The sequence below is a fragment of the Crocuta crocuta genome, unplaced genomic scaffold (genome assembly GCF_008692635.1).
Source record: "Crocuta crocuta isolate KB4526 unplaced genomic scaffold, BGI_CrCroc_1.0 scaffold87, whole genome shotgun sequence".
Classification (NCBI taxonomy): domain Eukaryota; kingdom Metazoa; phylum Chordata; class Mammalia; order Carnivora; family Hyaenidae; genus Crocuta; species Crocuta crocuta.
Window position 1 is genome coordinate 4704451 of NW_027532166.1, and position 25184 is coordinate 4729634.

The 25184-nt window shown below is 35.5% G+C and overlaps 1 protein-coding gene across 1 annotated transcript in view; it reads right to left on the reverse strand.

Moving 5' to 3' along the window:
* LOC144242001 (syntaxin-binding protein 5-like) overlaps positions 1 to 15545 on the reverse strand; it is a 258927-nt gene extending 243382 nt beyond the window's left edge. Inside the window, exon 1 of the mRNA XM_077776752.1 lies at positions 15357 to 15545. Coding sequence (XP_077632878.1) covers positions 15357 to 15545 — 189 coding nt within the window. The remainder of the gene's footprint in view (positions 1 to 15356) is intronic.
* Between the last annotated feature and the right edge of the window lie 9639 nt (positions 15546 to 25184).

The window sequence follows — 25184 nt, forward strand, 5'->3', positions numbered from 1 at the left end:
GGCCCAATTACAAAATGCCTAGTATAGAGTTATATATAAAATAGGCCTTCAATAAATAATAAGTACATAGTAAGTAATATACGTAAGTAAATGAATTCACCTAACACCTATGTTGAATAACTGTCAAAACACAAAAGTATTGTATATTACCTCAAATTGCAAAGAAATTTTGTTTAAGATAGAACTAGAAAACGCAAAGAAAAATTCAATAAACTACCTAAGGATGGAAGAGAATCACAGTAAGGAACCTTCTGAATTATGTAAGTAACCAATAAAAATAATGTATAGATTATTTATAAATGGAACTCTCAATAAACCAAAGTATGTTCCTCATCAGTATTCTGTTTCTCTCCTGATTGCCCTCAAATCCAGTTCTTCAAGTATATTTAGCCTATTAACCGAGGTCTTGGATATCCTATAACTTAGAAGAAATCTAAGTAAGAAAATAGAGTTGACTAATCCACTTTTAGCATCTTGCTATATAATCCTAAGTACTATAGAGTCTTTGTCAAATGAATATTTTATTTTTTCATTGCTTTTAAATATTCACTTAAAAGAAGAGACATGTAAAAACTGGATCCCATCCTAATCCTTCCAATAACTTATGTCATAGATAAAAAATACCATTCAACACAACCAAAAGAATCAACTCCAATCTTATTAATTTTCACATTTTCTTTTTTTAATTAATTAATTTATTTTGAGAGACAGAGACAGTGCAAGTGGGGGAGGGGGAGAGAGAAAGAGAGAGAGGATGCCAAGCAAGCTCTGTGCTGTCAGCAGAGCCCAATGTGGGGCTTGAACCAACAAAACTGTGACATGACCTGAGCTGAAACCAAGAGTTGGACTCTTAACCGACTGAATCACCCAGGCGCCCCTAATTTTCACATCTTCTATGTTTTTTTAAATATTTTCCTCTTTTCTAATATTCTAAGGGAAATCTACCCCCACAAAAGCATCATGAAGTAGGAGTAGCTTGGGCTAACTTAAAAATATTATTTTTCCAATTCCTTAAAAGATGGAACCATCTCTAGAAAACAAATTTTAAAACTCTAAAGTCTATTTTTCAACTTGTGGTACTCTGAACAACCCACGTACTTCCTCACATATAGTCTAACAGTTCAGAAAGGAAACAGGCAAAGAATTTTGTTTTCAGCAACATACAGAAAAGCATAGGATACCTGATCTTTAAAACAAAATGAAACAAAACAAAATAAAACTCTGTGACTTTACATCATTTGAATTACAGGTAACTTGGGGCGCCTGGGTGGCTCGGTAGGTTAAGTGTCCGACTTCAGCTCAGGTCATGATCTCACAGTTCGTGGTCAAGCCCCGAGTCAGGCTCTATGCTGAACGCTTGCTCAGAACCTGGAGTCTGCTTCAGATTCTGTGTCCTTCTCTCTCTCTGTATAAATAAATGTAAAAAAAATTACAGATAACTTGAACCCAGATGAAAATGCAGTGTGAACCTTATTGTGTTCCCAATCCAAACAAATCAATTACAAAAATAAATTATGGAGCAACTGAGGAAATGTAAACATTAACCGCATATTAGAGTGTATAAAGAAATTCTGTTAATGTTCTAAAAAACATTTTTTTACATTTATTTATTTTTGAGAGACAGAGTGAGACAGTACATGAGTGGGGAAGGGACAGAGATAGAAAAATCACAATACATCATCCAGGACACTCAACCGACTGAGCCACCCAGAAGCCCCTGTTAATGTTTATAGATGTATGATGGTACTGGAGATTTTTTAAGAAAAAAGGAGGAAAAGTTTATATTTTTTAAAAGGAGAAAAGGAGGGAGTTCTTATCTGATTTCAAAAGTTTTTACAGATGAAATGGCATAATGTCTGAGATTTACATTAAAACAATGAAATGACAGATTAAGATTTACAAAATTGATAATTATTGAAAGTAGGAGTTCATTATACTATTCTCTCTGTTCTTTTTATTTTCCATAAAGTAACTAAAAATAAAAGAGATAAGTGAAGGTAAGAACATCTTTGTGGCAAGCAAAATAATAGTTCCCTAAAGCATCTGTGAATATGTAGCTTTTATGGCAAGGGGGAATCAAGGTTGCAGATGCAATGAAGATTACTGATCAGTAGATTGAAAAGGGGAGATTAATCTGGATTATCCTAGTGGGCCCAATGTAATCATAAAGATCTTTAAATATGGAAGAGGGAAGCAGAAAAGTTAGTGTCATAGTGATGCAATGTGAGAAAGATTCAACTAGCTAATATTGGGAAGAAGACAGAATTGCAAGCAGCCTCTAAAAGCCAGAAAGAAAGAAAACACTCTCCTAGAGCCTCCAGAAAGAGATGCAACCCTACCAACACCTTGATTTTAGTCCAGTGATACCCATATCAGTCTTCCGACCTCCAGAACTATAAACTGATAAATTTGTGTTGCTTTAAGCTGCTAAGTTTTTGATAATTTGTTACAGCAGAAATAGGAAACTAGAAGAAGATTTATCAATTCTATTTATAGAATTAGAAATAGGAATAGAAATTTAAATGCAATGCAATGCATTTTCTAGTAGACTACTGCAATACTCTAGTAGAATCTCATATTTTTATTTACCTGAGAGGACGTTAAAGCAGTTTGCTGAGAATTCAAATGAAATATGAATCAAGTAAAGAAAAAATTTACTCATCAAGTAAAGAAAAAATTTCCAGATCAGAGACCTTTACTTTAAAGGGAATGAATATCTTTCCTCTATTCCTCTATTCCCCACTCTACTACCCTTCCCATTCTGGTAGCCTCAACTTCTTTTCTATGGCTCAACTATATTATCTCCACTACAATATACCAAAATGATATCAATATCTACCATCACTGCTACTTTCCTACCACTTGTCTCCTTACACACCTACTCTTAAAGTACTGATTCTATCAACTCTATTCCCTATTATAGTGTGACCTTAATTTTATCCATTATCTTACTGAAAATATTTTACCCTAATCATTTCCTCCTGGTCTAAATGGGCTCTCTCAGCTCTGGTTTGTTTTTAATTTGTTTGCTTTGTTTTCATCATCCTTGACATTTTTGCAATGCTGAGACACTCCTGAATTTCTTTCTTAATATTCTTTGTAAAGAAAGCATCAGATTATTTACCTCTACTATTGAGCTTTCCTCTTATTCTGCTTATTCCTCCTATATCTTCTTTTTTAGGCTTACATTTCTCATTTACTCGGGTGTTTGTTTACAAACTGTAAGCATTTCCCTCAGATTCAATCCAACTTCTCAACTGATTATGCTACTAATGATTTTCAAACATTTTTGGTTTGCAGATTTATAGACAGGTGTTTAGTCAATTATAATAAATAAATTAGACTAAACATTAAGCAATCCAATTAATTTTCTTGACCGTCTAATTTTATTGTGTACACTTAGGTAAAGTACTAGTTTCTAATGCTACCAAAATTTATAGATGCTTAGCAAAGCAGAAAAAATTTTAAAAAATAACAGTGTTCTCTAACTACAAATCCTTACCTTTTGAATCCAGGTATCAAATCTACACCTAAAACCATCATCATTACATAATGATCAATTTTATTTATAATGAAATGTATATATCCTAATATGATGATGTTTTTATGCTATTTTCAATCCAAGAAATACTTACTGGATACATATAATCCAATTATAAGATACCTAAAATTAAAACTTTAATTATATTTGTATTCAAATTCATCATATTGATTATACACAATTATACTCAAAATAATTCTATATACTATCAATATCAACTGGTAATTTTTTTTTTTTTTTAATTTTTATTTATTTCTAGGAGAGAGAGAGAGAGACAGCGTGAGCAGGGGAGGGTCAGAGAGAGAGGGAGATACAGACTCTGAAACAGGCTCCAGGCTCTGAGCTGCAGTCAGCACAGAGCCCGACGCGGGGCTCGAACCCACAAACCGCGAGATCATGCCCTAAGCGAAAGCCGGAAGCTTAACCGACTAAGCCACCCAGGCGCCCCTATCAACTGGTAATTTTAAACCTCCAATAGAACTAAAATCATTCTCTTCTTCTAGTATCTTAAATAGGTCCAGAAAATATCATTAACTGATTTTGTAAAATAAATCAACCAAAAAGTATTATTTCACTCTTATTATAGTCAGGTGAGAATGGTTTATGTACTATCATTTTTAATATTGTATACTAAATATTATTTGAGAAATAAACTTATTAAAATATCTTCTCATATTCTTTCAGTGACTATGAATATTCCATTTAACCAGGCCTCTACAAAGATATCACTGTGGGCCTTTATGTACTTTCTGGAGGCCTTGTAGTCTATTTTTTACAACTACTTTGTCCAAAACCTTTAAAAATGCTTTCTATTTTTGGCTTTCTAAAACTTAATAATTTTTTAAATTTTTAATGTTTTTTAATTTTTAATGTTTTTATTTATTTTTGAGATAGAGAGAGACAGAGCATGAGAGGGGGAGGGGCAGAGAGTGAGGGAGACACAGAATCCAAAGGAGGCTCCAGGCTCTGAGCTGTCAGCAAGGAGCCCGATGCGGGGCTCGAACCCATGAATGTAAGATCATGACCTGAGCCGAAGTCGGAGGCTTAACCGACTAAACCACCCAGGCGCCCCTAAAACTTAATCATTGATTTTCTAACACTTCTTATCAATAAATTTTAGAATTACTTAGAAAGTGAGGAATGAGTTCCCAGTATATTATATACATTAAGAGATTAGCCTTTCAAATATTAAAAAGATGTTTAAATTTATCTTCTTTAAATAGAGCATTATAGCTATAACCAAATTCTTTTACAAAGATCATTATTTTAACAAGTAGGAACAAAAAACTCAGTTTTCTCGAATACAACAAAAATTCAATTTAAAGCTTAAAACAGGACTTCTACCTGAAATCTTTAATGAATACAAAGTTATTGCTAACAAATTAATATGTAAATGACATACAGAATTATAATATGGGAAAGAAATACAATTATTCTATCATTAAAAGTAAACTATGTAACTTAGTTAACCCTACGATTTTTTGCAGGCAATCTTCTGGTGAAGGCAGAAGGGGGTCTACAGCAATACACTAAACGTGAAGAAATAGGAATTTGGTTTAATCATTAGTAATAATCCTACAGATAAACAAACTTGGAAATTATGTAAGTTTTTAAATTAGTTCTATATTGAAATATATACAAAGTATGCTAGCACTATTACATATTATATATATATATATTTAGTTGAAGTATAATTAACATAGTGTTGTTAGTTTCAGGCATACAATATGATTCAGCAATTCCATACATTATTCAGTGCTCATCACAGTAAATGTATTCTTAATCCCCTCTATCTATTTCACCCATCCCCTCACCAACCTCCCCTCTGACAACTTCCAGTTTGTTCTCTGTATTTTAGAATCTTTTTAGAATCTTTTAGAATCTTAGAATTTTTCTTTTGCCTTTTTCTTAGTTTCTTTCTTGAATTCCATACATAAGTAAAATCATATAGCATCTGTCTTTCTCTGCCTGATTTACTTCACTCAGCATTATACCTTCTAGGTCCCTCCATGTTGTTGCAAATGGCAAGATCTCATTTTTTTTTATGGCTGAATAATATTCCATTATATATGCATGCCACATCTTCCTTACCCTTTCATCTATTGATGAACACTTGGGGTCCTTCCATAATTTGGCTAGTATAAATAATGCAACAAACATAAGGGTACATATCTTTTCAAAATAGTGTTATTGTTTTCTCTGCATAACTATCCAGTGATTAAATCACTAGATCATTCTTTCATTTTTAATTTTTTGAGGAACCTCCATACTATTTTCCACAATGGCTGCATCAATTTACATTCCTATCAACCCAGCACACAGGGTCCCTTGTTCTCCATATCCTTCCCAAACCTTGTTATTTCTTATCTTTTTGATTCTTGACATTCTGACAAGGTGGTATCACATTGTGGTTTTGATTTGCATTTCCCTGATGATTAGTGACGCTGAACATCTTTTCATGTCTCTTTTGGCCATTTGTATGTCTTTTTTGGGAAAATGTCATTCAGGTCTTCTGCCCATTTTTCAATCAGTTTATTTGGTTCTTTGGTATTGAGCTGTAGAAGTCCTTTTTTATGTTTTGGAAATTAACCCTTATCAGATATATGATTTGCAAATATTGTCCCATTCAGTAAGTTGCTTTGTCATGTTGCTGATAGCTTCCTTAACTGTACAAAAGCTTTTTATTTTGGTTTAGTTCCACTAGTCTAATTTTGCTTGTGTTTCCCTTGCCTTCGTGTATGGTATAAGAAAGTATTCCAGTTTCATTCTTTTGCATGTAGATGCCCAGTTTTCCCAGAACCATTTCATGAAGAGACAGTCTTTGTATATTCTTGCCTACTCTCTCACAGATTAATTGACCATGTGTGTGTGGGTTTATTTCTGGGTTTTCTATTCCATTTCCTCTCTGTGTCTATTTTGTGCCAGTTATCATACTATTTTGATTAATGGAGTTTTGAAATTGGGATTGTGATTCCTCTCCTTTTGTTTTTCTGTCTCAAGATTGGTTTTGCTATTCAGGGTCTTTTGTGGTTCTATACAAGCTTTAGTATTATTTGCTCTAATTCTGTGAAAACCTTTGTTGGTATTTTGATAGGGATTGCTAATCTAATGATCTGTAGATTACTTTGAATAGTATGGTTCATTTTAACAAATGGTTCTTCCAATCCATGAGCATGTAATATCTTTCCATTTGTTTGTGTCATTTTCAATTTCTTTCATTAGTGTTTTATAGTTTTTGGAGTACAGGTCTTTCACTTCTTAGTTGTTTATTCCCAGGTATTTTATTCTTGGTGTAACTGTAAATAGGATTGTTAATTTCTCTTTCTGCTACTTCACTATTAGTGTATAGAAACACAATAGATTTCCGTATATTAATTTTGTGTCCTGCAGTTTTACTGAATTCACTTATCAGTTCTAGTAGTTTTTTGGTGGAGTCTCTCAAGTTTTTATATACAGTATGATGTCATCTGCAAATAGTGACAGTTTTACTTCTTCCTTACCAATTTGGATGCCTTTCATTTCTTCTTCTTGTCTGACTGTGGTAGCTAGAGGAAAAGTTGTTTTTCATTATTGAGTAAGAGCACTATTTGATTTTAGGAGAAGAACTGCCATACTAAATGAAATCGATAATCCAATTTGCTGACAATATAATAGCACCAAAGGACTTTTTCTAAGAAAATGTGATTTTTCTCTATAGTAACTTAAAAAATTTATGAACATACTTCCTACAAGTCTATAATACCTTACATGAGCCTATACCTGCACCCTTATGCTCTTAGGATAAACAAAGTAGAGAGCCTAGCGTAACTGAATAACCTGGCTTTTGTTTCTGATTTTTTTTAAGTTTATTTTTTTGACAGAGATAGAGACAGCACAACTTGGGGAGAGGCAGAGAGACAGGGAACGGGAGAAAATCCCACACAGGCTCCATGCTGACAGCACAGAGTGCAACATGGGGCTCAAACCCATGAAACCATGAGATCATGACCTGAGCCAAAACCAAGCGCCTGATGTTTAACAGACTGAGCCACCCAGGTACCCTTGTTGCTGATTCTTTAAAAAATTAATTTTAATCATTTGATTCTTAAATTTGTTACCATCTCAACCCTAGTAAGATAGGTTAATTCCTCTGGTTTACCTCCATTCCTATTCTTAAAAATACCTACCCTCAACTGTCCATTTCGATGACAGAAACATGAAGTTATTGTCAGATGCTTTATCTATAATAAGTTATCCTACTATGTCAACTATATTACCTTTTATAATACTAATTATAGCACAGAATGAGACAAGTCCACACATCTCAGGGAATATTGTAATGAATGAAAATTGCAAATATGTAGACCTGTGCTCACAGTCTTGTGCCAAACTCAGTTACAAAATCTCCCAAGTAAAGATACGTGAAATTAGAAGAATGTGGAGACAATGGGAAACCTGAAGAAAAGATAATAATCAGGAAAACCTAGGCACTTGACCTCCTTCAGCTTTCCGGGGTCCTGGAAAGCCTAATTATCCACAGTCCACACCATGTTTCTGACTTTATACTTATATATCTGGGAAGATCTGATGTTATATCTGGTATAAGCATCATGATTACAAAACCATTTCCTTGCAGAAGTTACACTAGTTATCTGCAAGTTGGCTCTGACACTATGACCTTTTTATAAAAATAGCTTACAAATGTTAATGAATAGTGAGTTGGCTATTTTAAGAGTTTATTCAAAACTTTAGGAATTATGCCATCTGGTTCTAGTGATAGATTTCTTTTTGTCTATTTTGTTAATTAGGTCTAGATCATCCCATATGTTTGTCACTGTCAATCTAGTACTTCTGAATTGTTCCCCTAAAAAGATGATTTAGCAATAAAAATGTTCCTTTTATCTTTCTCAATAAAAACTGAAATTTATTTAATTTTTTAAAAATTTTGTTTAATGTTTATTTCTGAGAAAAAGAGAAACATAGAGCATGTGTGGAGGAGGGACAGAGTGAGAGGGAGACACAGAATCTGAATCTGTCAGCACAGAGCCCAGTGTAGGGCTTGAACTCATGAACTGTGAGATCATAACCTGAACTGAAGTTGGACACTTAACCAACTGAGCCACCCATGTGCCCCAATAAAAACTGAAATTTAATTGAATATTTATTTTTTTAATGTTTTTATTTATTTTTGAGAGAGAGAGACAGCTTGAGGAGGGAAGGGTCAGAGAGAGAGGGAGACATAGAATCTGAAGCAGGCTCCAGGCTCTGAGATGACTGTCAGCACAGAGCCCGACGCGGGGCTCGAATCCACGAACCGTGAGATCATGACCTGAGCTGAAGCCAGTTGCTCAACCGACTAAGCCACCCAGGTGCACCTTAATTGAATATTTCTACAATCTTCTTTTTCTATGTCTTTTTGAAAATTGTATACTATATTCCTAAAATGGTGTCACTTTCACTGAATAGTTTCCTTGTCTTCATGTAATATAAATTTATTCCATAAAAGCCTTTTCCAAGAAGCTGTTCAAAATAATACCTAGTTTGCTTTTAATACATCATTCTATTACCTTCCCTGTTCTCATTTATTCATTCAAAAAATATTTAATTACCTTATATATGGCAGGCACTGTTCTATGAATTGGTAAGATAGTTGTGAACATAATAAAGCCCTACCCCCATGTTGTTAAATTATGATAGGAGAAGCAAGCAATAAGCAAATAAATATATAATTTAATGGCAGGTAGTTGTGTTATCGAGAAAAAGTAATCAGGATAAGGGCTGCAAGGGGAGAGAATGAGCAGTGGTCAATGAAGATCTCTCTGAGAAGTTAACAATTAGTTAATTTAGAACTAAATAACATAAAGGGAATATGTAATATAATTATTAAGGAGGAAAAGTGTTCTGTTGAAAGGAAAAGCAAATAAAAAAGTCTTGAGGCAGGAATTATGTCTGAGAAACAGTAAGAAAGCCAATGTAGCTGATGCAGAGTTAGTAACAGGAAGTACACTTGAAAATGATTATCTTGTCAGGGCCAGATCATTTGGATCTTTATAAGACATTAATGGGATTTTGTTTTCATTTTTAAGAGAAATAAAAAGTCACTGGAGAGTTTTGAGCAGGAATGGCATAACATGATTTAAATTTTAAAGGGATTCTACTACTTATTATGAAAGAGGAGCCTGAGAGAGAACAGAGAAAATACCTAGAAAGCTACTGAGTAATAGTAGTCCAGGCAAAAGATGTGGTGGTAAAGAAATGAAATCAGACTTAGGATTTATTTTGAATACATCAACAAAATAGTCAACAAAATAGTCTATTTTCTGGAACTCCCTATGTTTTCTAAGGAATTAACCATGTTGTCTTTTCTAATAAGTTAGGAAGATAAAGCAGAAAAATACTAGATTTAATAATGGAAGAATAGAGCATTAAACTTAGTATGCCTCCTACCAACAAAAAGACCTAAGGATACCACTTAAAATCTCTGGTTTCTGATGTCTTATCAGTAAAATAAAAATAATTACATTTTCCTTGCCTTCTTTATAGGACTATTATGAAGGTAAAATGGAAGATCTTACAAACGAAGCTAAATTTAACTTAACCAACTCACTAGATTAACAAAAACTTTCCATTCTCCTTGTTAAACATGGATTAACATTAATGGTTCACTGAATACTTGAAACTAGTAAACTCTAGCTTAAATACTCAGGCTTTACTACTCCCAGCCTAATTAGATGTGGGTCAATTAACTATAGGGATGAAGATAGATTGATAGATTTTTTTATACACACACATATCTATATATATATTGTGTGTGTGTATACACTCACCTATACTTTATATATATGTATATACAGTTGACACTTGAACGACATGAGTATGAACTGCATGGGTCCACTGATGCTTGGAATTTTTTTTCGATAAATACATATTACTATATATGTATTTTTACTTCCTTATGATTTTCTTTTTTTTATTTTTATTTATTTCTAGGAGAGAGAGAGAGAGAGAGAGAGAGCGTGAGCAGGGGAGGGTCAGAGAGAGAGGGAGTCACAGACTGAAACAGGCTCCAGGCTCTGAGCTGGCAGTCAGCACAGAGCCCGACGCGGGGCTCGAACCCACGAACCGCGAGATCATGACCTAAGCGAAAGTCGGACGCTTAACCGACTAAGCCACCCAGGCGCCCCTCCTTATGATTTTCTTAATAACATTTTCTTTTCTCTAGCTTATTGTAAATATACACTGTATAATACATATACAAACTATATGTATTAATCAACTTTATGTTATCAGTAAGCCTTCTGGTCAACAGTAGACTGTAGTTAAGTTATGGGGAGACAAAGTTTTTAAGGAGTTAAGTTTTGGGGGAGTAGAATATATACAGATATTCAATCATGTGCAGTTCCACACCTTTAACCCCCCCCCCACATTGTTCAAGGGTCAACTATATATTCATCATGTGTATAAACTGCCAGATAATACATATATATCATCTAAAAGGACTTGACATTTTTCTTCAAAAGCAAAGAAGTTCTTATTCTACTTTAAATAAGTTAAAACCGTAAATTATACATAATGAATTTGGGATGGTTTATGGAAGAAAAGTCCACACAGAATTCCAATTACAGAACCAATATTCAACAACAACAACAAAAATCTTGTTCATTTATCAAGTGGTCTCTACATTGAAGTATATACATTTTCAGTTAAAATAAAATGTTTAAGACATATATCTTTATTAATGACTTTCTGCTTTAATCAACCAACCATGTATATACTGTTTAATTCATAAAGTATATTAGGTGCCTACTGTAATCATTCTCAATACTGACTGTGTATCAGAATCTCCTGGGGGGCCTTTTCAAAAAATGCAAGTGCCTAGACCCCATCCCTAGATGTGGATTCTCTAAAATGAGTGGAGGTAGAAATCTTTCTTTTACACAGAATTGAGAACCACTGGTCTACTAGGTAGTAAGCAGCCTAGTAATGGTAAGGAAACAAAATATATTTGCCTCTCATAGAGCTGACAATATAAGGACAATGACTGAAAAATAAATTGTCTAATCATAGTAAGGTGCTAAATTCACACTATAGGAATATTCCAGGTGCTACAGGAAAACAGAAGAAGAAAAAAAAACTAATTCTGCTTACTCTGGCAGTAAAAGAGGAAGGCAGTGGTCAGAATTGTTTTCATGGAGATGATATTTTAACTATGAGATAAAATGTAACTAGGAATTCTCCAATTTTATTAAAGCTGGAAAGGATATTCTAGTCAGAAGCAACAGATCAAGGAAAGGCATTGAAATATGAGAAAATACAGTGCTTTCAGGGAATGCAATATGCTTAGGAAATCAAGGAAATGAGAATGGAGAGGTAAATAAGAGCTTTATCTTGATATAGATCAAGTTAAGCACCTTGACATTTTTTGTATAGAGTAGTTTCAAATTGTGTTTCACAGTATTCAAGTTCAGAAAAGGCTCTTCATGTATTTCATAAATATCTGAATAACATGGGCATTCAAATGCATACATACTGAACTTAGATTGCAATAAACTCATGTATTAACTTGTTTTTTGATAAACTTGAACCAAATTTTCTTCTACCATTTCTGTTTTTGAACTTCTTATACATTTGTCATTGTTTTATAAGGCCAGCAAAAGTCCTACCACCTGACAGGGATAATAATATACAACAAAAACCAAATATTAAATACAAGATTTTTATTGAATATCTGTATAATTTATTATTATAATTTATTTTTAAATGTATGCAATAAGGTATATTTATTTGTTTTAATAGAGGTTATTTACTGGGTATGACATTGGGCTTTTATAGAGCATCATTGCTCTAGGGAAATGAACATATAATTTTTAGCAGGAAAATGAAATAATTAACATTAAAGTTCAGATACAACCTTTATTATAACAAAATCAATTGGAGTAGGGTAAAAGTAGAGATAAGATCAGGTAGGAAGTGATTTCAAGAGACTAAGAAAATATGATAGAATGAACAAGTACTGGAGATGGTGAAAAGGGAATAAATTTCAGAAATACAAAGGAAATTGAATAGATAGGATTTGGTGACTGATCAGATAATAGAGAGGAGGATGGCTTTCAAATGAGCAGATTACAGATTTATACTTTGATTTTGATCATGTGGAAAAGGTACAAGTACCCAAAAGGTGCCAACTTCTTAGTGCTCAGAATAGAATGTTCTTTGCACATTCCATTAGTGAGTCCAAATGAAGTCCCCATTTTAGTAACAGTCCTAATTTTGGAATTTCCTTAATCCATTTTTATATATTTTATTATAGTCCAGGTAACCTAAAGTACAATCATAAAATCATTTTTAAAAATTAAGTATATTGCTATCCAAAGATGCCATAGTATTTTCCCCATTTAGTAACCTTTCAGTATTATTAATGTTCCACTTATACAGTTATCTATCCTCCTAATTTCTTTGAAAGTATAATTTTGTTACCTATATTATTATAACCCACTGGTTATAGTCATTCCACCAAGAATAATGTGATTTAAAAATTTTAAGAATATAAAAATACATATTTTAACATCTTTTCCAAATTTATACATTGCCTTCACCTAATTATCTTGTTTGATCTTCCCAATAACCCTCTTAAGTCAGAAGAGCAGAAATGCTTATTACCATGCTACAGATGAGAAAATCAAGGCTCAAGGCAGATCAATGGCTTGCCCAAGATTACGTGGCTAGCAAGTGAGAGAGCTTTAAATAAAATACAATCTAATTCCTAGGCCAGTGTTCTTCCTACCATGCCATATGTTTTTGAAGTAATGCATATTTAACTTTTGCCACTTCTCATGACTATTTCCTGTCTGAATAAATAGGAAGACAACTATATATCTCCCACTTTCCTCTCTTCCATTCACTCATTTCCCCTGAAATTTTTAATTTAAACCTCCTCTACCAGATTTAAAACCTCAACAGTCCAAGGCTACTCTGTTTCAGAGGTCTACCATTTCTATAACAATTTTATCTTTCTAAAACTCTCCTGCCTCATATTTATGAACTAAGAGATTTTGGAAATTTTTTCAGAATCTTAGAATGGAAAAGTAGGGGCGCCTGGGTGGCTTAGTCGGTTAAGCGTCCGACTTTGGCTTAGGTCATGATCTCGAGGTTCGTGGGTTTGAGCCCCGCGTCGGGCTCTGTGCTGACTGCCAGCCCGGAGCCTGGAGCCTGTTTCAGTCTGTGACTCCCTCTCTCTCTGACCCTCCCCTATTCGCTCTGTCTCTCTCTCTCCTAGAAATAAATAAAACATTAAAAAAAAAAAATGGGAAAGTAATACACCAAATATTAGATAATCATAGAATTATTCTCCTAACTAGCAGTTAAAATTTGAGCCCCTAAGACCCTTTCCCATATTTCTTTCATGACCAATATTAAGCCCCTGATCTGACAATATATCCATTATTCCTTTTTTTTTTTTTTTTTAATGTTTATTTCTGAGAGATACAGAGCACCAACAGGGGAGGGGCAGAGATAGAGGGAGACACAGAATCCAAAGCAGGCTCTGGGCTCTGAGCTGTCAGCACAAAACCCCACACAAGGCCCAAACCCATGAACCAAACTGCAAGATCATGACCTGAGCCAAAGTTGGAGGCTCAATTGACTGAGCCACCCAGGCAATCCTATTATTTCAAATTGAGAATGTAATTATATATAACTTTGTATGCAAAACTGTATGCATGCAAACTTCACAGAGTAGAATTATATCTTTTAATCTAATTCTAAATACACTCACTGTTAAATAAATTAATACATGTTTTAATAAATACAGGTTTAATGTTTTTATAATGATCCTACCAAGAATAGCAAATAAGACAATAATTTAAACTTACCCCATTATATATGTTATTTACTATAAAAACAATTTTAATAATTTCAAAAAATTCTTTTGAAGTACCAAAACATTTAATAATTTCTGTGATTTCAAAAATTTATGATTTGTTCTAATGTATTCCAACACATTTTAAAACTATATTCATCAATATCATACGAATGACTTAGTAGATTTTTAATTCTACATGGAGGTCAAGAGCACATTCCTAGGCTAACTTCTCCCCCCCCCCAAAGAAAACAATAAAAATATAAACTACTTTATGTCAGAAAATATAACAATATCTATATAGTAACAAAATGTTTGTTTTGAAAATTCTCATCTCTCCCCATTAGAAACTAGAAACTCTTTCGCTTATTCATTAGAAGTTGAACGTTCCAGTATAATTATCCAAAATGTTTCCTCACTAAACCAGAACAGAGGTTATTTTTCTTACAAGGTTTAAGTCCATGGATTTGTTTAAAAATTTAAGAATACGAGGTTGTTTTCATATAGAATTTTAAATAATGAATTTAAAACAATACTGTTATGTCTTTTAAAATGGATGTGTTCATTTACCTATTACTTCTAGCAACATCTTAATAGTTGTAATCATTTTATACTGCACAGTGAAATAAAATAACAATTAGTTTCTCTGAATGTCAACCTGGAATTAACCAGAATGATTATTACATTAAAAATGTGTCCACAATTTGGGTCTTGACATTGCAAATTCTACTTTTTATGTTTGCTTATTTCCACTTTAAATCACCATTGCTTTTTAAATTGATGCTGAAGTCGATGCCTAGAATATCTTTATTAATTCAAACATCTATCTATAGAGTTCTCTCCCCAGGACTGCCTGATGCTGGCATCTCAACAATTTCCAGTCCCTGGTGAGTCGTTTGTTTTGTTTCGTTTTAATGATTCTTTCCTCACAACAGTGAAATAACGAAATAACGGGCTTTAAGCCAATTCGAAACTTACCTTGCAAATCTGGAAATACTCTGAAGTCAGGGTTTCCTGAATCTCCTCTTTGAGAACCCCTGCAGTCCCTCCTGGATGTACGGAACCACTTCCAGCCCCGCCACCGCTGTTACTGCCACTGCTGCTACCACTGCCAGGGGAGGAGGCAGTTAAGCCATCCAAAACTTTTCGGAAATTAAACTTCTTCATTTTAAAAACTGTTGAGAAATTCAAAGGAAAGGGTCACTTAACACATGGACTTATACCCGAGTAAAAGTGTTAAGATTTTCATATTAGTCAAGGCAGTAGCCAGTCCCCATTTTACGAGCATTGGCTACAAATGACTAATAAAAAGAGAGAGAGAGGACGAGAGAGTGAGGCTTCATTTTGTCAAATTTCAATTCTAAGAACATCCTTTAAAAAGAAATAATAAAATATAGCTCTAAAGGCAAGAATATTTCCTCCTCATACATCAAATTTTCAAGGGCTTTATCCCCAGCTGTAGCTACGCTTTATCAGCAGTGGGGTAAAAATAAAAGGCAGTGTCATCATCGTCATTAGCATTATATCATCATTATTATTATACAATCAAGCCGGAGTCCAACAGACCAAGACTCTGTCTCTCTTAAGGGCGGGCTTTCTTTCTAAAGATTCAGCCCAGAATATTTTCAGAAAAACGATATTGGGGTTGGGCGGTGGGAAAGCGGGTATTTACTCTGCTACCACCTTCTGGACTCTCCCTCCTCATCTTCAACACTTCCTTCTTCTCAGTAGGTAATGAAGGGGAGGCTTTTTTCCATTTCTCATCCCCCAATAGCCGGACCCCAAAACATCTGCGGGTGACCCACAGCAACAGCAGACGGGAGGGGCGAGCAGTGGCGCCCGCTGCCTCCGCTTCTCTCTTCNTCCCCGCAGCACCGCGGCGGCTCCTGGGGGACGTGAGGCAGTGTCGGCGACAGCTGCGGCCCAAGTCCCGCCTCAGCCTGCTGGGCGCGCAGAGCCACCGCTCCCGCGGTCCCTACCCGGGCCGAGCGCCTAGGCACCGAGCACACACAAACACCCTCACACAGACTTACGCGCGCCCAGCCGGAGCACACTCAAACACACTCACACAGAAATTCGCGCGCGGGCGCTCACGCTCATGAACACACACAGGTGTGAGGGAGCCTCGGCTGGAAAGCNATCTGACTCCAGACTTAGGCACCTTCCTCGGCCGCCACTAGCTGCCAGCCAGCCCGAGAAGCTGAAAGTGCGGAGGGAGGCGGGCTAGCAGGCGTCAGTCCCGTCCGACTGCGGCCGCTTCTCCGATTCCTCTGGTCGCGGCGCCCGGCGCTCTCCGAGGTCCTAACCAAGCAGGCAGGCTCCAAAGAAGGCTCCGCCCTCCCGCCGTGGGATGCAAGCTCCACCCCCTGGGACANCCGCCCCCTCCACTGTAGGCCGCGCGGCGCTGGAGAAAGGGGCGGAGAGTTACGGTACGTCAAAGGGAGGGAACAGCCTCTGCTCCAATCCTAGGCTCCATAGAGTCAAGTTCCGCGGTCGCGAGGCACGGAAGAAATTTAGGGATAGGCCGAAGGAAAAGCCAATGAAAGGGGGAGGGGAGAGTTTAGAAAGGTGGATGAAGTATTTGATTGACGGAGAGATTNGTGTGAATCAATAGAATGCGTGGAAGTGAGTAAACTTGGGCGCCTTGAGTCCGAGGCTGCTGGAAGGGTTTTCCTAGATCTGACCCTGGAGGATATTATGAACTGGGCAACTGTTTTCTCAGTTTTAACCTCTATTCGCTCTCCAGGTGCATCTATTGGGCTTCCCTCACTGTCCTGCTACTTGCATAATTGCTTAAAAAGTCACCTCTGCCAGAGAGAATTGTATTTCAGTAGACTTTTGGAATACATAGCCTATCAGATCCTAAGGAATCAATTGCTTACCTTGTTCCCTCTAATACGTAGAATTACCCTTTACCCCCATTTTCACATATACACTTAAAAAAAAAGGAGACATTTCTCTGAGTAAGCTGTGTCAGGAACATGTTTCAAGCTTTCTGAGTCACATTAATCATTTTGAAAGCTACACTATATGGTGCAGGATTAAAAATATATAACAGCATCAGGATGGGAAATTTTGGTACTGAGCCCTGACTTGATACTGAATTGGGGAAAATTCAGACCTCGATTTCTTTATCTCTGAAAATGAAGGGCAGCTCAGGGGGCCGAAGCTAGCTACAGACTTCAATCTGAGCAACACAACAGAGCTCGTTAAATAATCATCTCATATAGTCTTACTTTTTTTAGATCTCCTAGGATGATTTTTTTCTTCTGGTGGAGGAAGAGGATGGGATGAAAGGGAAAACCTGAAATAGAAGTGATTTGTCCAAGGTCACACAGTAAGGAAATAACAGAGAGGGAGTACAGCCCAGTTTTTCAGATCCTCAGCTAAATGCTCACCCTCTCCTTTTGAAACCTTTCAATGACCCCCAATTGTCACAGTTAGACAGTAACACTATTGAAGGCAGGCATGGAATTATAGATTTCTATCTTGTCTAGCATCTAGCACAGTGTTTCACATAAAAGAGGCACTTAAAGAATTTTGAATAGTTGGTTTGTTAATGGTTATTAGCAAAAGATTTAAGAAATGATACCCAATTATATCCTATTTGGGAAGGGTAAAAATATGGGTGAAAACAAATGCTACATCTAGTGAAAACTAGTGGATCTTGGTAGGGTTCCAAATACTATATTGGATTCCTAACAATATGTACGTTTGTCATTACTCTATTTTTCCTTTTTTTTTCTTCTTTTCTTCCCATCCCATTTCACCTCCAAGAATGGGTGCCTATTAAGACTAAAGAGTTTGAGGGGCGCCTGGGTGGCTTAGTCGGTTAAGCGTCCGACTTTCGCTTAGGTCATGATCTCGCGGTTCGTGGGTTCGAGCCCCGCATCGGGCTCTGTGCTGACTGCCAGCTCAGAGCCTGGAGCCTGTTTCAGAGTCTGTGTCTCCCTCTCTCTCTGACCCTCCCCTGCTCACGCTGTCTCTCTCCTCTCTCTCCTAGAAATAAATTAAAAAATATATTTAAAAAAACTAAAAAGAGTTTGCTTTCCTCCTGTCTTTCCTTCTAAAAAGTGGGGGGGAGGGGTGGTGGAGAGGATTACTTTAACTCTTTGAGAAGTAGCATTGTCTAAAACAATGCATTTAGATGCCCTCCTTCCCTTCATCAGAAAGTCTATTGACAATTTCTTAATTTTAAAACAAATGGAAATAAGCCTATAGCAATTGATGGTTTGGTCTTTTGAGGAGAGTGATTCAGCAAAAGGAGATGTAATGTTTACAAGAAAACCCCATAAACCGCCCATCACTAACACCACTCTTTGGTGGTGGTTTTATTCTAGGAGGAGAACTGAGAACAAAAAAGGACACAAAACAGATTGACTAAGACTCTGCTTGAAGACCCTACAGGGAATTCTTTGGCCTACTTGAGTTAAAAAGAGGTGACAGAGTAGATAGTCCTTCAGATGGGACAAGAAATTGGAATGGGAAGTGGAAGAAAAGCCAAGTCAGAATATATAAATGTTTCTAACAAATGTTAGAAGCCTTAAAAAAATATGATTAGAAGGCTGAGATTATGGAATCATTGGGATTATTTTAAATATCTTGGTTCTTTCACAGAGGTAGCAGTTTCGTACATAGTTAAGTGCCCAGTAAATACTAATTTAAATAAATGACAACAAGTAAAATTTTAACATAATTGCCATCTCGTAGAGTAGGAAACTGTGGACAGAGGATATTGTAATGCCAACTCAAAACTGTGAGCAAAGGATAGAAATGAGCAAAAGACACAGTACATTATTTATGTAATAATGTAATGTGTATATGAGAAGACAGCACAATTATAGCCTGAAAATCTTACTGGATGAGAGAAGCACAATAACATATCTATGGAAGAAAATTCCATCCTTAATTAATTAAAGAGCAATAAGATGTTATTCCATAAATCATTTGGTAAAGGGAATGACATCAGACCATAAAATATACCTTAAAAATAATGTAGAGAGGGGCGCCTGGGTGGCTCAGTTGGTTAAGCGTCCAACTTCAGCTCAGGTCGTGATCTCACGGTTCGTGGGTTCAAGCCCTGCATTGGACTCTGTGCTGACAGCTAGCTCAGAGCCTGGAGCCTGCTTCCGATTCTATATCTCCTTCTCTCTCTGACCCTCCCCTGCTCATGCTGTCTCTCTCTCTCTCTCTCTCAGAAATAAGTAAAACATTAAAAAATTTTAAAAAAATAATGTAGAGATCCTTAGAATTGATCCAGATAATAATAAAGGAGAGTTCTACTACAAACTAGAATACATCATTGAGAGGAGTTTCTGATAAGCCACAATATCTTCCCAAAGTGGCAAGTATGAAGTCTATAAGGAAGAAAAATGGTCTAAGCTTGGTCCTCGGAACAAAATCATCATATTATTTACACAAATCTAATATACTGAAAGGATTTTTAGAACATATGTTAAAAATGTACTATAACTCACTTTAAGGGTTTGCGATCTTTGATTCAAGCCAACAAGGAAATAACTAACTAATTGTAGAATTACAATTCTACGAATTGTAGAATTGTAGAAAGTATGAATATATATGGCACTTCACACAGAGAAGATTTGCTAAACTGATTAGGCTTGGAGAAAACTAAGCCAAATTGAGAAAACACGTATAAATGGTCTGTTATACATAAAGATAATCAGTCTTACCAGTTATTTAGCACCCATATGCCAGACACTATACTATGAAATTTACAAACATCTTTTTTAATTTGACTCTAATTATAACTCTATGAGACAGATGTTTCCATTTTACAGATAAGGAAATTTAAGACTGAAACGTATGAGAAATTCACTCAAAGTCACTTAGGTAGATAACCCAGTTTTCAGATTCAAGGTGATCTACTTCTAAGATTATACTTTTAATCACTGCCCTATTGCTAATTAGAAAATTAAATAGGAATTGGAATACAAAAATGGTGAAGGTTAATTCTTCTGAAATAGTGAATATATATGTATTAGTTTGCCAGGACTGCCATAACAAAGTACTACAGACCAGCTGGCTTAAACAACAGAAGCTACTTTTTTCACAGTTCTGGAGGCTGTAAGTCCAAGATCAAAGTGTCAGCAAGTTTGGTTTCTTCTGAGGTCTCTCTGGTGTCCCTATGACTTCTTTCTTACTGTGTTCTCATAAAGTCTTTTCTCTGTGTGTGCACATTTCTGGTGTCTCTGTGTGTCCAAATTTCCTTTTCTTTTTTTCTTAAAGATTATTTATTTTTTTATTGAGAGAGAGAGAGAGACAGAGAGAGAGAGAGAGAGAGCATGCAAGCAAGGGAGGAGCAGAGAGAGAATCCCAAGCAGGCTCTTTACTATCAAAGAGTGCAGCCCAATGCAGGGCTCCATCTCACGAACCGCGAGATCATGACCTGAGCTGAAACCAAGAGTCAGATGCTTAACCAGCTAAGCCACCCAGGTGCTCCCCAATTTCCTCTTCATATAAAGACATGAATCATATTGGATTAAGGCCACCCTAATGGCCTGATTTTAACTTAATCACCTATTAGAGGTCCTATCTCCAAAGACAGTCACATTGTGAGGCACTGGGGGGACACAATTGTCCATTCAATATGACAATCAAATTCAATATTCTTTGAAGAGAGCATCCACTATGAGCAGGAACTGCATAAACAATTTTAAATTTAGTTTTTCACTTAATTCTCACAACAATAAGTTATGGTAGCTGTTGACAACTCCAATTCACAGATGAGAAAATGGAAGCAAAGGAAAATTAAGTAATATGTCCAATATCATACATTAGCAGGGTTGTGAAATAGGAATTTGGACTTATATAAATTGTATCCCAAAGCTCTTTCCTCATGCTGTTAGTGTAAAACCTAAGAAATCCCATTACATTGATATTTGATACTAGAAAGGGAAATTATTACAAAATCCAAATATTAGGACAAAAGAGAACAGAAAAAAGAAGAATATCTGCTAAGGGTTTGGATTCTAGAACTAAAAAGACATTTGAGAGTTATGGAGGTGGCTAGAAGCAAGCTTTGGGAATTACATGCTAATCAGAAGTTCTTAGCTCACAATAAATCTCAGTATAATTTGAAATATATTAAGAGTCCCAGGGAGTGTCCCACTAAAATAAGAGAAAATCAGTTATTCAATAACTAATTAAACATAGCAAGGCAGTAGTAAATTGCTCAGAGAGACTGTAGTCTCAGTGAATATCAGAACAGCTAGGAGAAGAACTTGGGTAGAGGGAGGGCAATGAGGCAAGATTTACCAAAAGGCCAGACTGGCAATTATTGACATTAGCAAGTGTGAACATTTCCAATCTGCTTGCTGTGAGGTGCTGGATCTTGAGCTGAGCAATATCTTTTATTATGCATTTCCAATCCTTAATCAAGTTATAGCACTATCCTTTATTATTTTCTAGTCTAGGATTTAGAATTTCATTAAGAGAACACCGTTGGAAAACAAGTTCCACCTATATCCTGGCTCACAAAATTTTCAAGAGGATTAGGAATTATCTTTCCTTCCCTAAATCTTCATCTGACTTTTTCCTGCCCTATGATTATACGTCCTTTAGGAGGGGTACTTGTTGATAGTTGTTAGCTTTCTGTCATATGGCAGGAAATAGCAACCAGCATTATAATCTCTTATTCAGACTACTCCAAGTGCTCAAAGGGAGAAACCACAGGGTTAATTAAATAATGTCATAGCTCTCATAACAAACAGGCAGAGGTCATTTGGATAGACCCAAAACATACACTATGGCTCGGCCTACAATCAATGACAGAATTGCAAACAGAACTCATGCCTTCTAGGGCAAAACTCAAATGTTTGCTATTAAACATGAAATTAAAATCAGCTTTTTGTGCCTCTTTTAAAATAGATGTTCACATATCTATCTATCACATTGGGATGTGGTATGAGAAAGGGATTTAGTGTTGAGACAGGACTAGTTTTCCTAAGTGGGGCACTAACAAGCTCTTTCAGCCTCCAAGCCTCAATTTTTCCTGTACATACAGAAAGAGACTATTTTAAGGAAAAATGAGATTATATATATATATAAAAGTGATTTACAGAATGCAAGCCACTATACAAATATATTGTTATTATTATTATTATTTTGCTTTAGTGAAACTATTTATAGGAATTGACTTGAGTTGAATTTATTTTTCCCATTATTATTAATATAAAAGTCCTTTGCATCTGCGGATTGATTGTTGCTGAAATTGAAAGAGAGGAAGAGAGTTTGGACTAAATGAACTTTACAAATCTTTCAAACCCAAAATCCTGTCTCTGATTTAGTCAAGGTTCACTGCAATCTTTTCCTAAATACTACTAAGCCTGATTCAAAAATAATTAAAAGAATACCTGTGTGGGTACTGACCAACAGAGATGAACTGCAGCCTACAGTAGATACAGAAAATCCTCAAAAGTAACTATCAATTAGAGATTTCTGGAGATCACATTTATTATTACTATTTATATACACTGCACATATATAAAATAAAGTGCTGATTCTATATGCACTGATTATAAAAATAAGGTGTGCTTATTATAAAAACTTAAGAAAATTTAAACATTTATTTCTAGTCATTTTCAGAACTAAACATTTTTAACTGAACATTTTGTTTTGAACTTTTCTCACTTTATGAAATATTTTTCAGAAATAATCATTTTGAGTATCATACAGATATTTATACAATGTGCTTATCATTTTCATATTCTTGGATATTTTATTTCTAATTTTGCACTATTATAAATAATAATGGACAAAAACTTTTATACTGAATCTTTGGCAGAGTTTCAGATTTTTTTAAATAAATGTGCTTTAAATATTAAAAGTTTGCATAATATTAATTCCTTAAACAGAAACTCCTCAATTAGCTTTCTTTTTTTTTTTTTTTAATGTTTTATTTATTTCTAGGAGAGAGAGACAGCGTGAACAGGGGAAGGGTCAGGGAGAGAGAAAGACACAGACTCTGAAATAGGCTCCAGGCTCCGAGCTGGCAGTCAGCACAGAGCCCGACGCGGGGCTCGAACCCACGAACCGCGAGATCATGACCTAAGCGAAAGTCGGACGCTTAACCGACTAAGCCACCCAGGCGCCCCTCAATTAGCTTTCTTTTAAAGGGCATTACTATGTCAAAATAATATGTCTTCATACTTAGATCTAAGTTTTATTTTTCAGAGGTTACACAAATTCCTAATTTCATTAAGAGGTTAGCTCCCTGTGGAGAACTCAATAATGAACCATTTTGAAAAGTGATATCTCATATCACCTGTATTGACTTTTTTGTTTAAATTTGTATTGTTTGCTTGAAAAAAGTTCAGAAAAATTTAAAATTATAAGAATTGGTAAGCATAATCAACCAAACAGAGCAGGAAAACATAATTTTAGTAAAACCTTGTAATTTCAGACTGGAGAATGAAAACATAAGAGTTTTCATAGAATTTTAAGATTAAAAAGAAAGTAATTCATGTTTGATTTCTAAATTTAAAAAGTAATAACAAACTTCAATTATATGAGCAAATTAAAATTATAATTTTGACATATTGTTATTTGAGGGGAAATAATGAGCAAATAAGCACAAAAAAAGCCTAAAGGGCAGACAAGAATAATTTCATAGGAAAACAATCAAATCTTTAAAGAATATATAAGGATCTTTTTTTTTAAATTTTTTTTAATGTTTTATTTATTTCTAGGAGAGAAAGAGAGACAGCGTGAGCAGGGGAGGGTCAGAGAGAGAGGGAGTCACAGACTGAAACAGGCTCCAGGCTCTGAGCTGGCAGTCAGCACAGAGCCTGACGCGGGGCTCGGGCCCACAAACCACGAGATCATGACCTAAGCGAAAGCCGGACGCTTAACCGACTAAGCCACCCAGGCAACCCGGAAAATTTAAGGATCTTAAAGTCAAGTTGGGTTTTTGCCACTGTAGACCAAATAGAGATGTGAACCCTTGGAATTTGTTATATAAATTGAAATTGAGAGCAAGATGCCAACTACAGATTATAGTTTCTCATCTATATGGTGAGTCCCTCATCTAGATGATAAAAATACAAAGGGTTGACAGCCTTTTTTGGATTTGCAATGACTTATGATGATTACACCAGTTTAGGGATATACATATGCCTTCATGATGGCAATCACAATATACTGAATTAATTTTTTATAATACGTAACAAAGGGTTAAGATGTTAAGATTTTGTAAATGTCAATATTAATTATTAGCTCTGCTAAAATTGGTACACAAGAGTTTTAGAAAATAAGCCAGGATACTAGCATGACTTTGCTTTATCATAAACAAAAGTTCCAAAACGGAGTCATGAGAGTAGGAGAGAGTTGAGTGACTTCTTGCCTGTCCAATTACAGGCACTAAGACAAGAGAAAAACCTTTAAGTGGGTCCTGTATGGCCAGGCAGGATAAGCTTTCTGTTTCAATCAGCAGCTTAGCTAGCTTGGCTGACAAAACATTGTTGTTCTCTTAACCTTTGCAAAGCTAAGGAACTTTTACAAGTATTTTTTTTTTCCAGTAACAGCCAGAGTGATTTATGGCTTCTTCTAGCTCTCCTCAGTTAGAAAAACAAATTTTATGTCTTTGCCTCATTCTTCCCCCCGCCATTATTTCCACTCTATTGTCTTTAGCAATAATCCTTCTTTATTTAATGCAAAGATTATTTTGCATTGTTTTCCAAGTGTGTCTGTGTTTAACGTGCTTTAATTATGGAAACAAAGTTTCTTGAATTTTCAAGGACAGTTGCTATTTAAAAAATTCTGTACAATTGTTCTCATAAACCATCA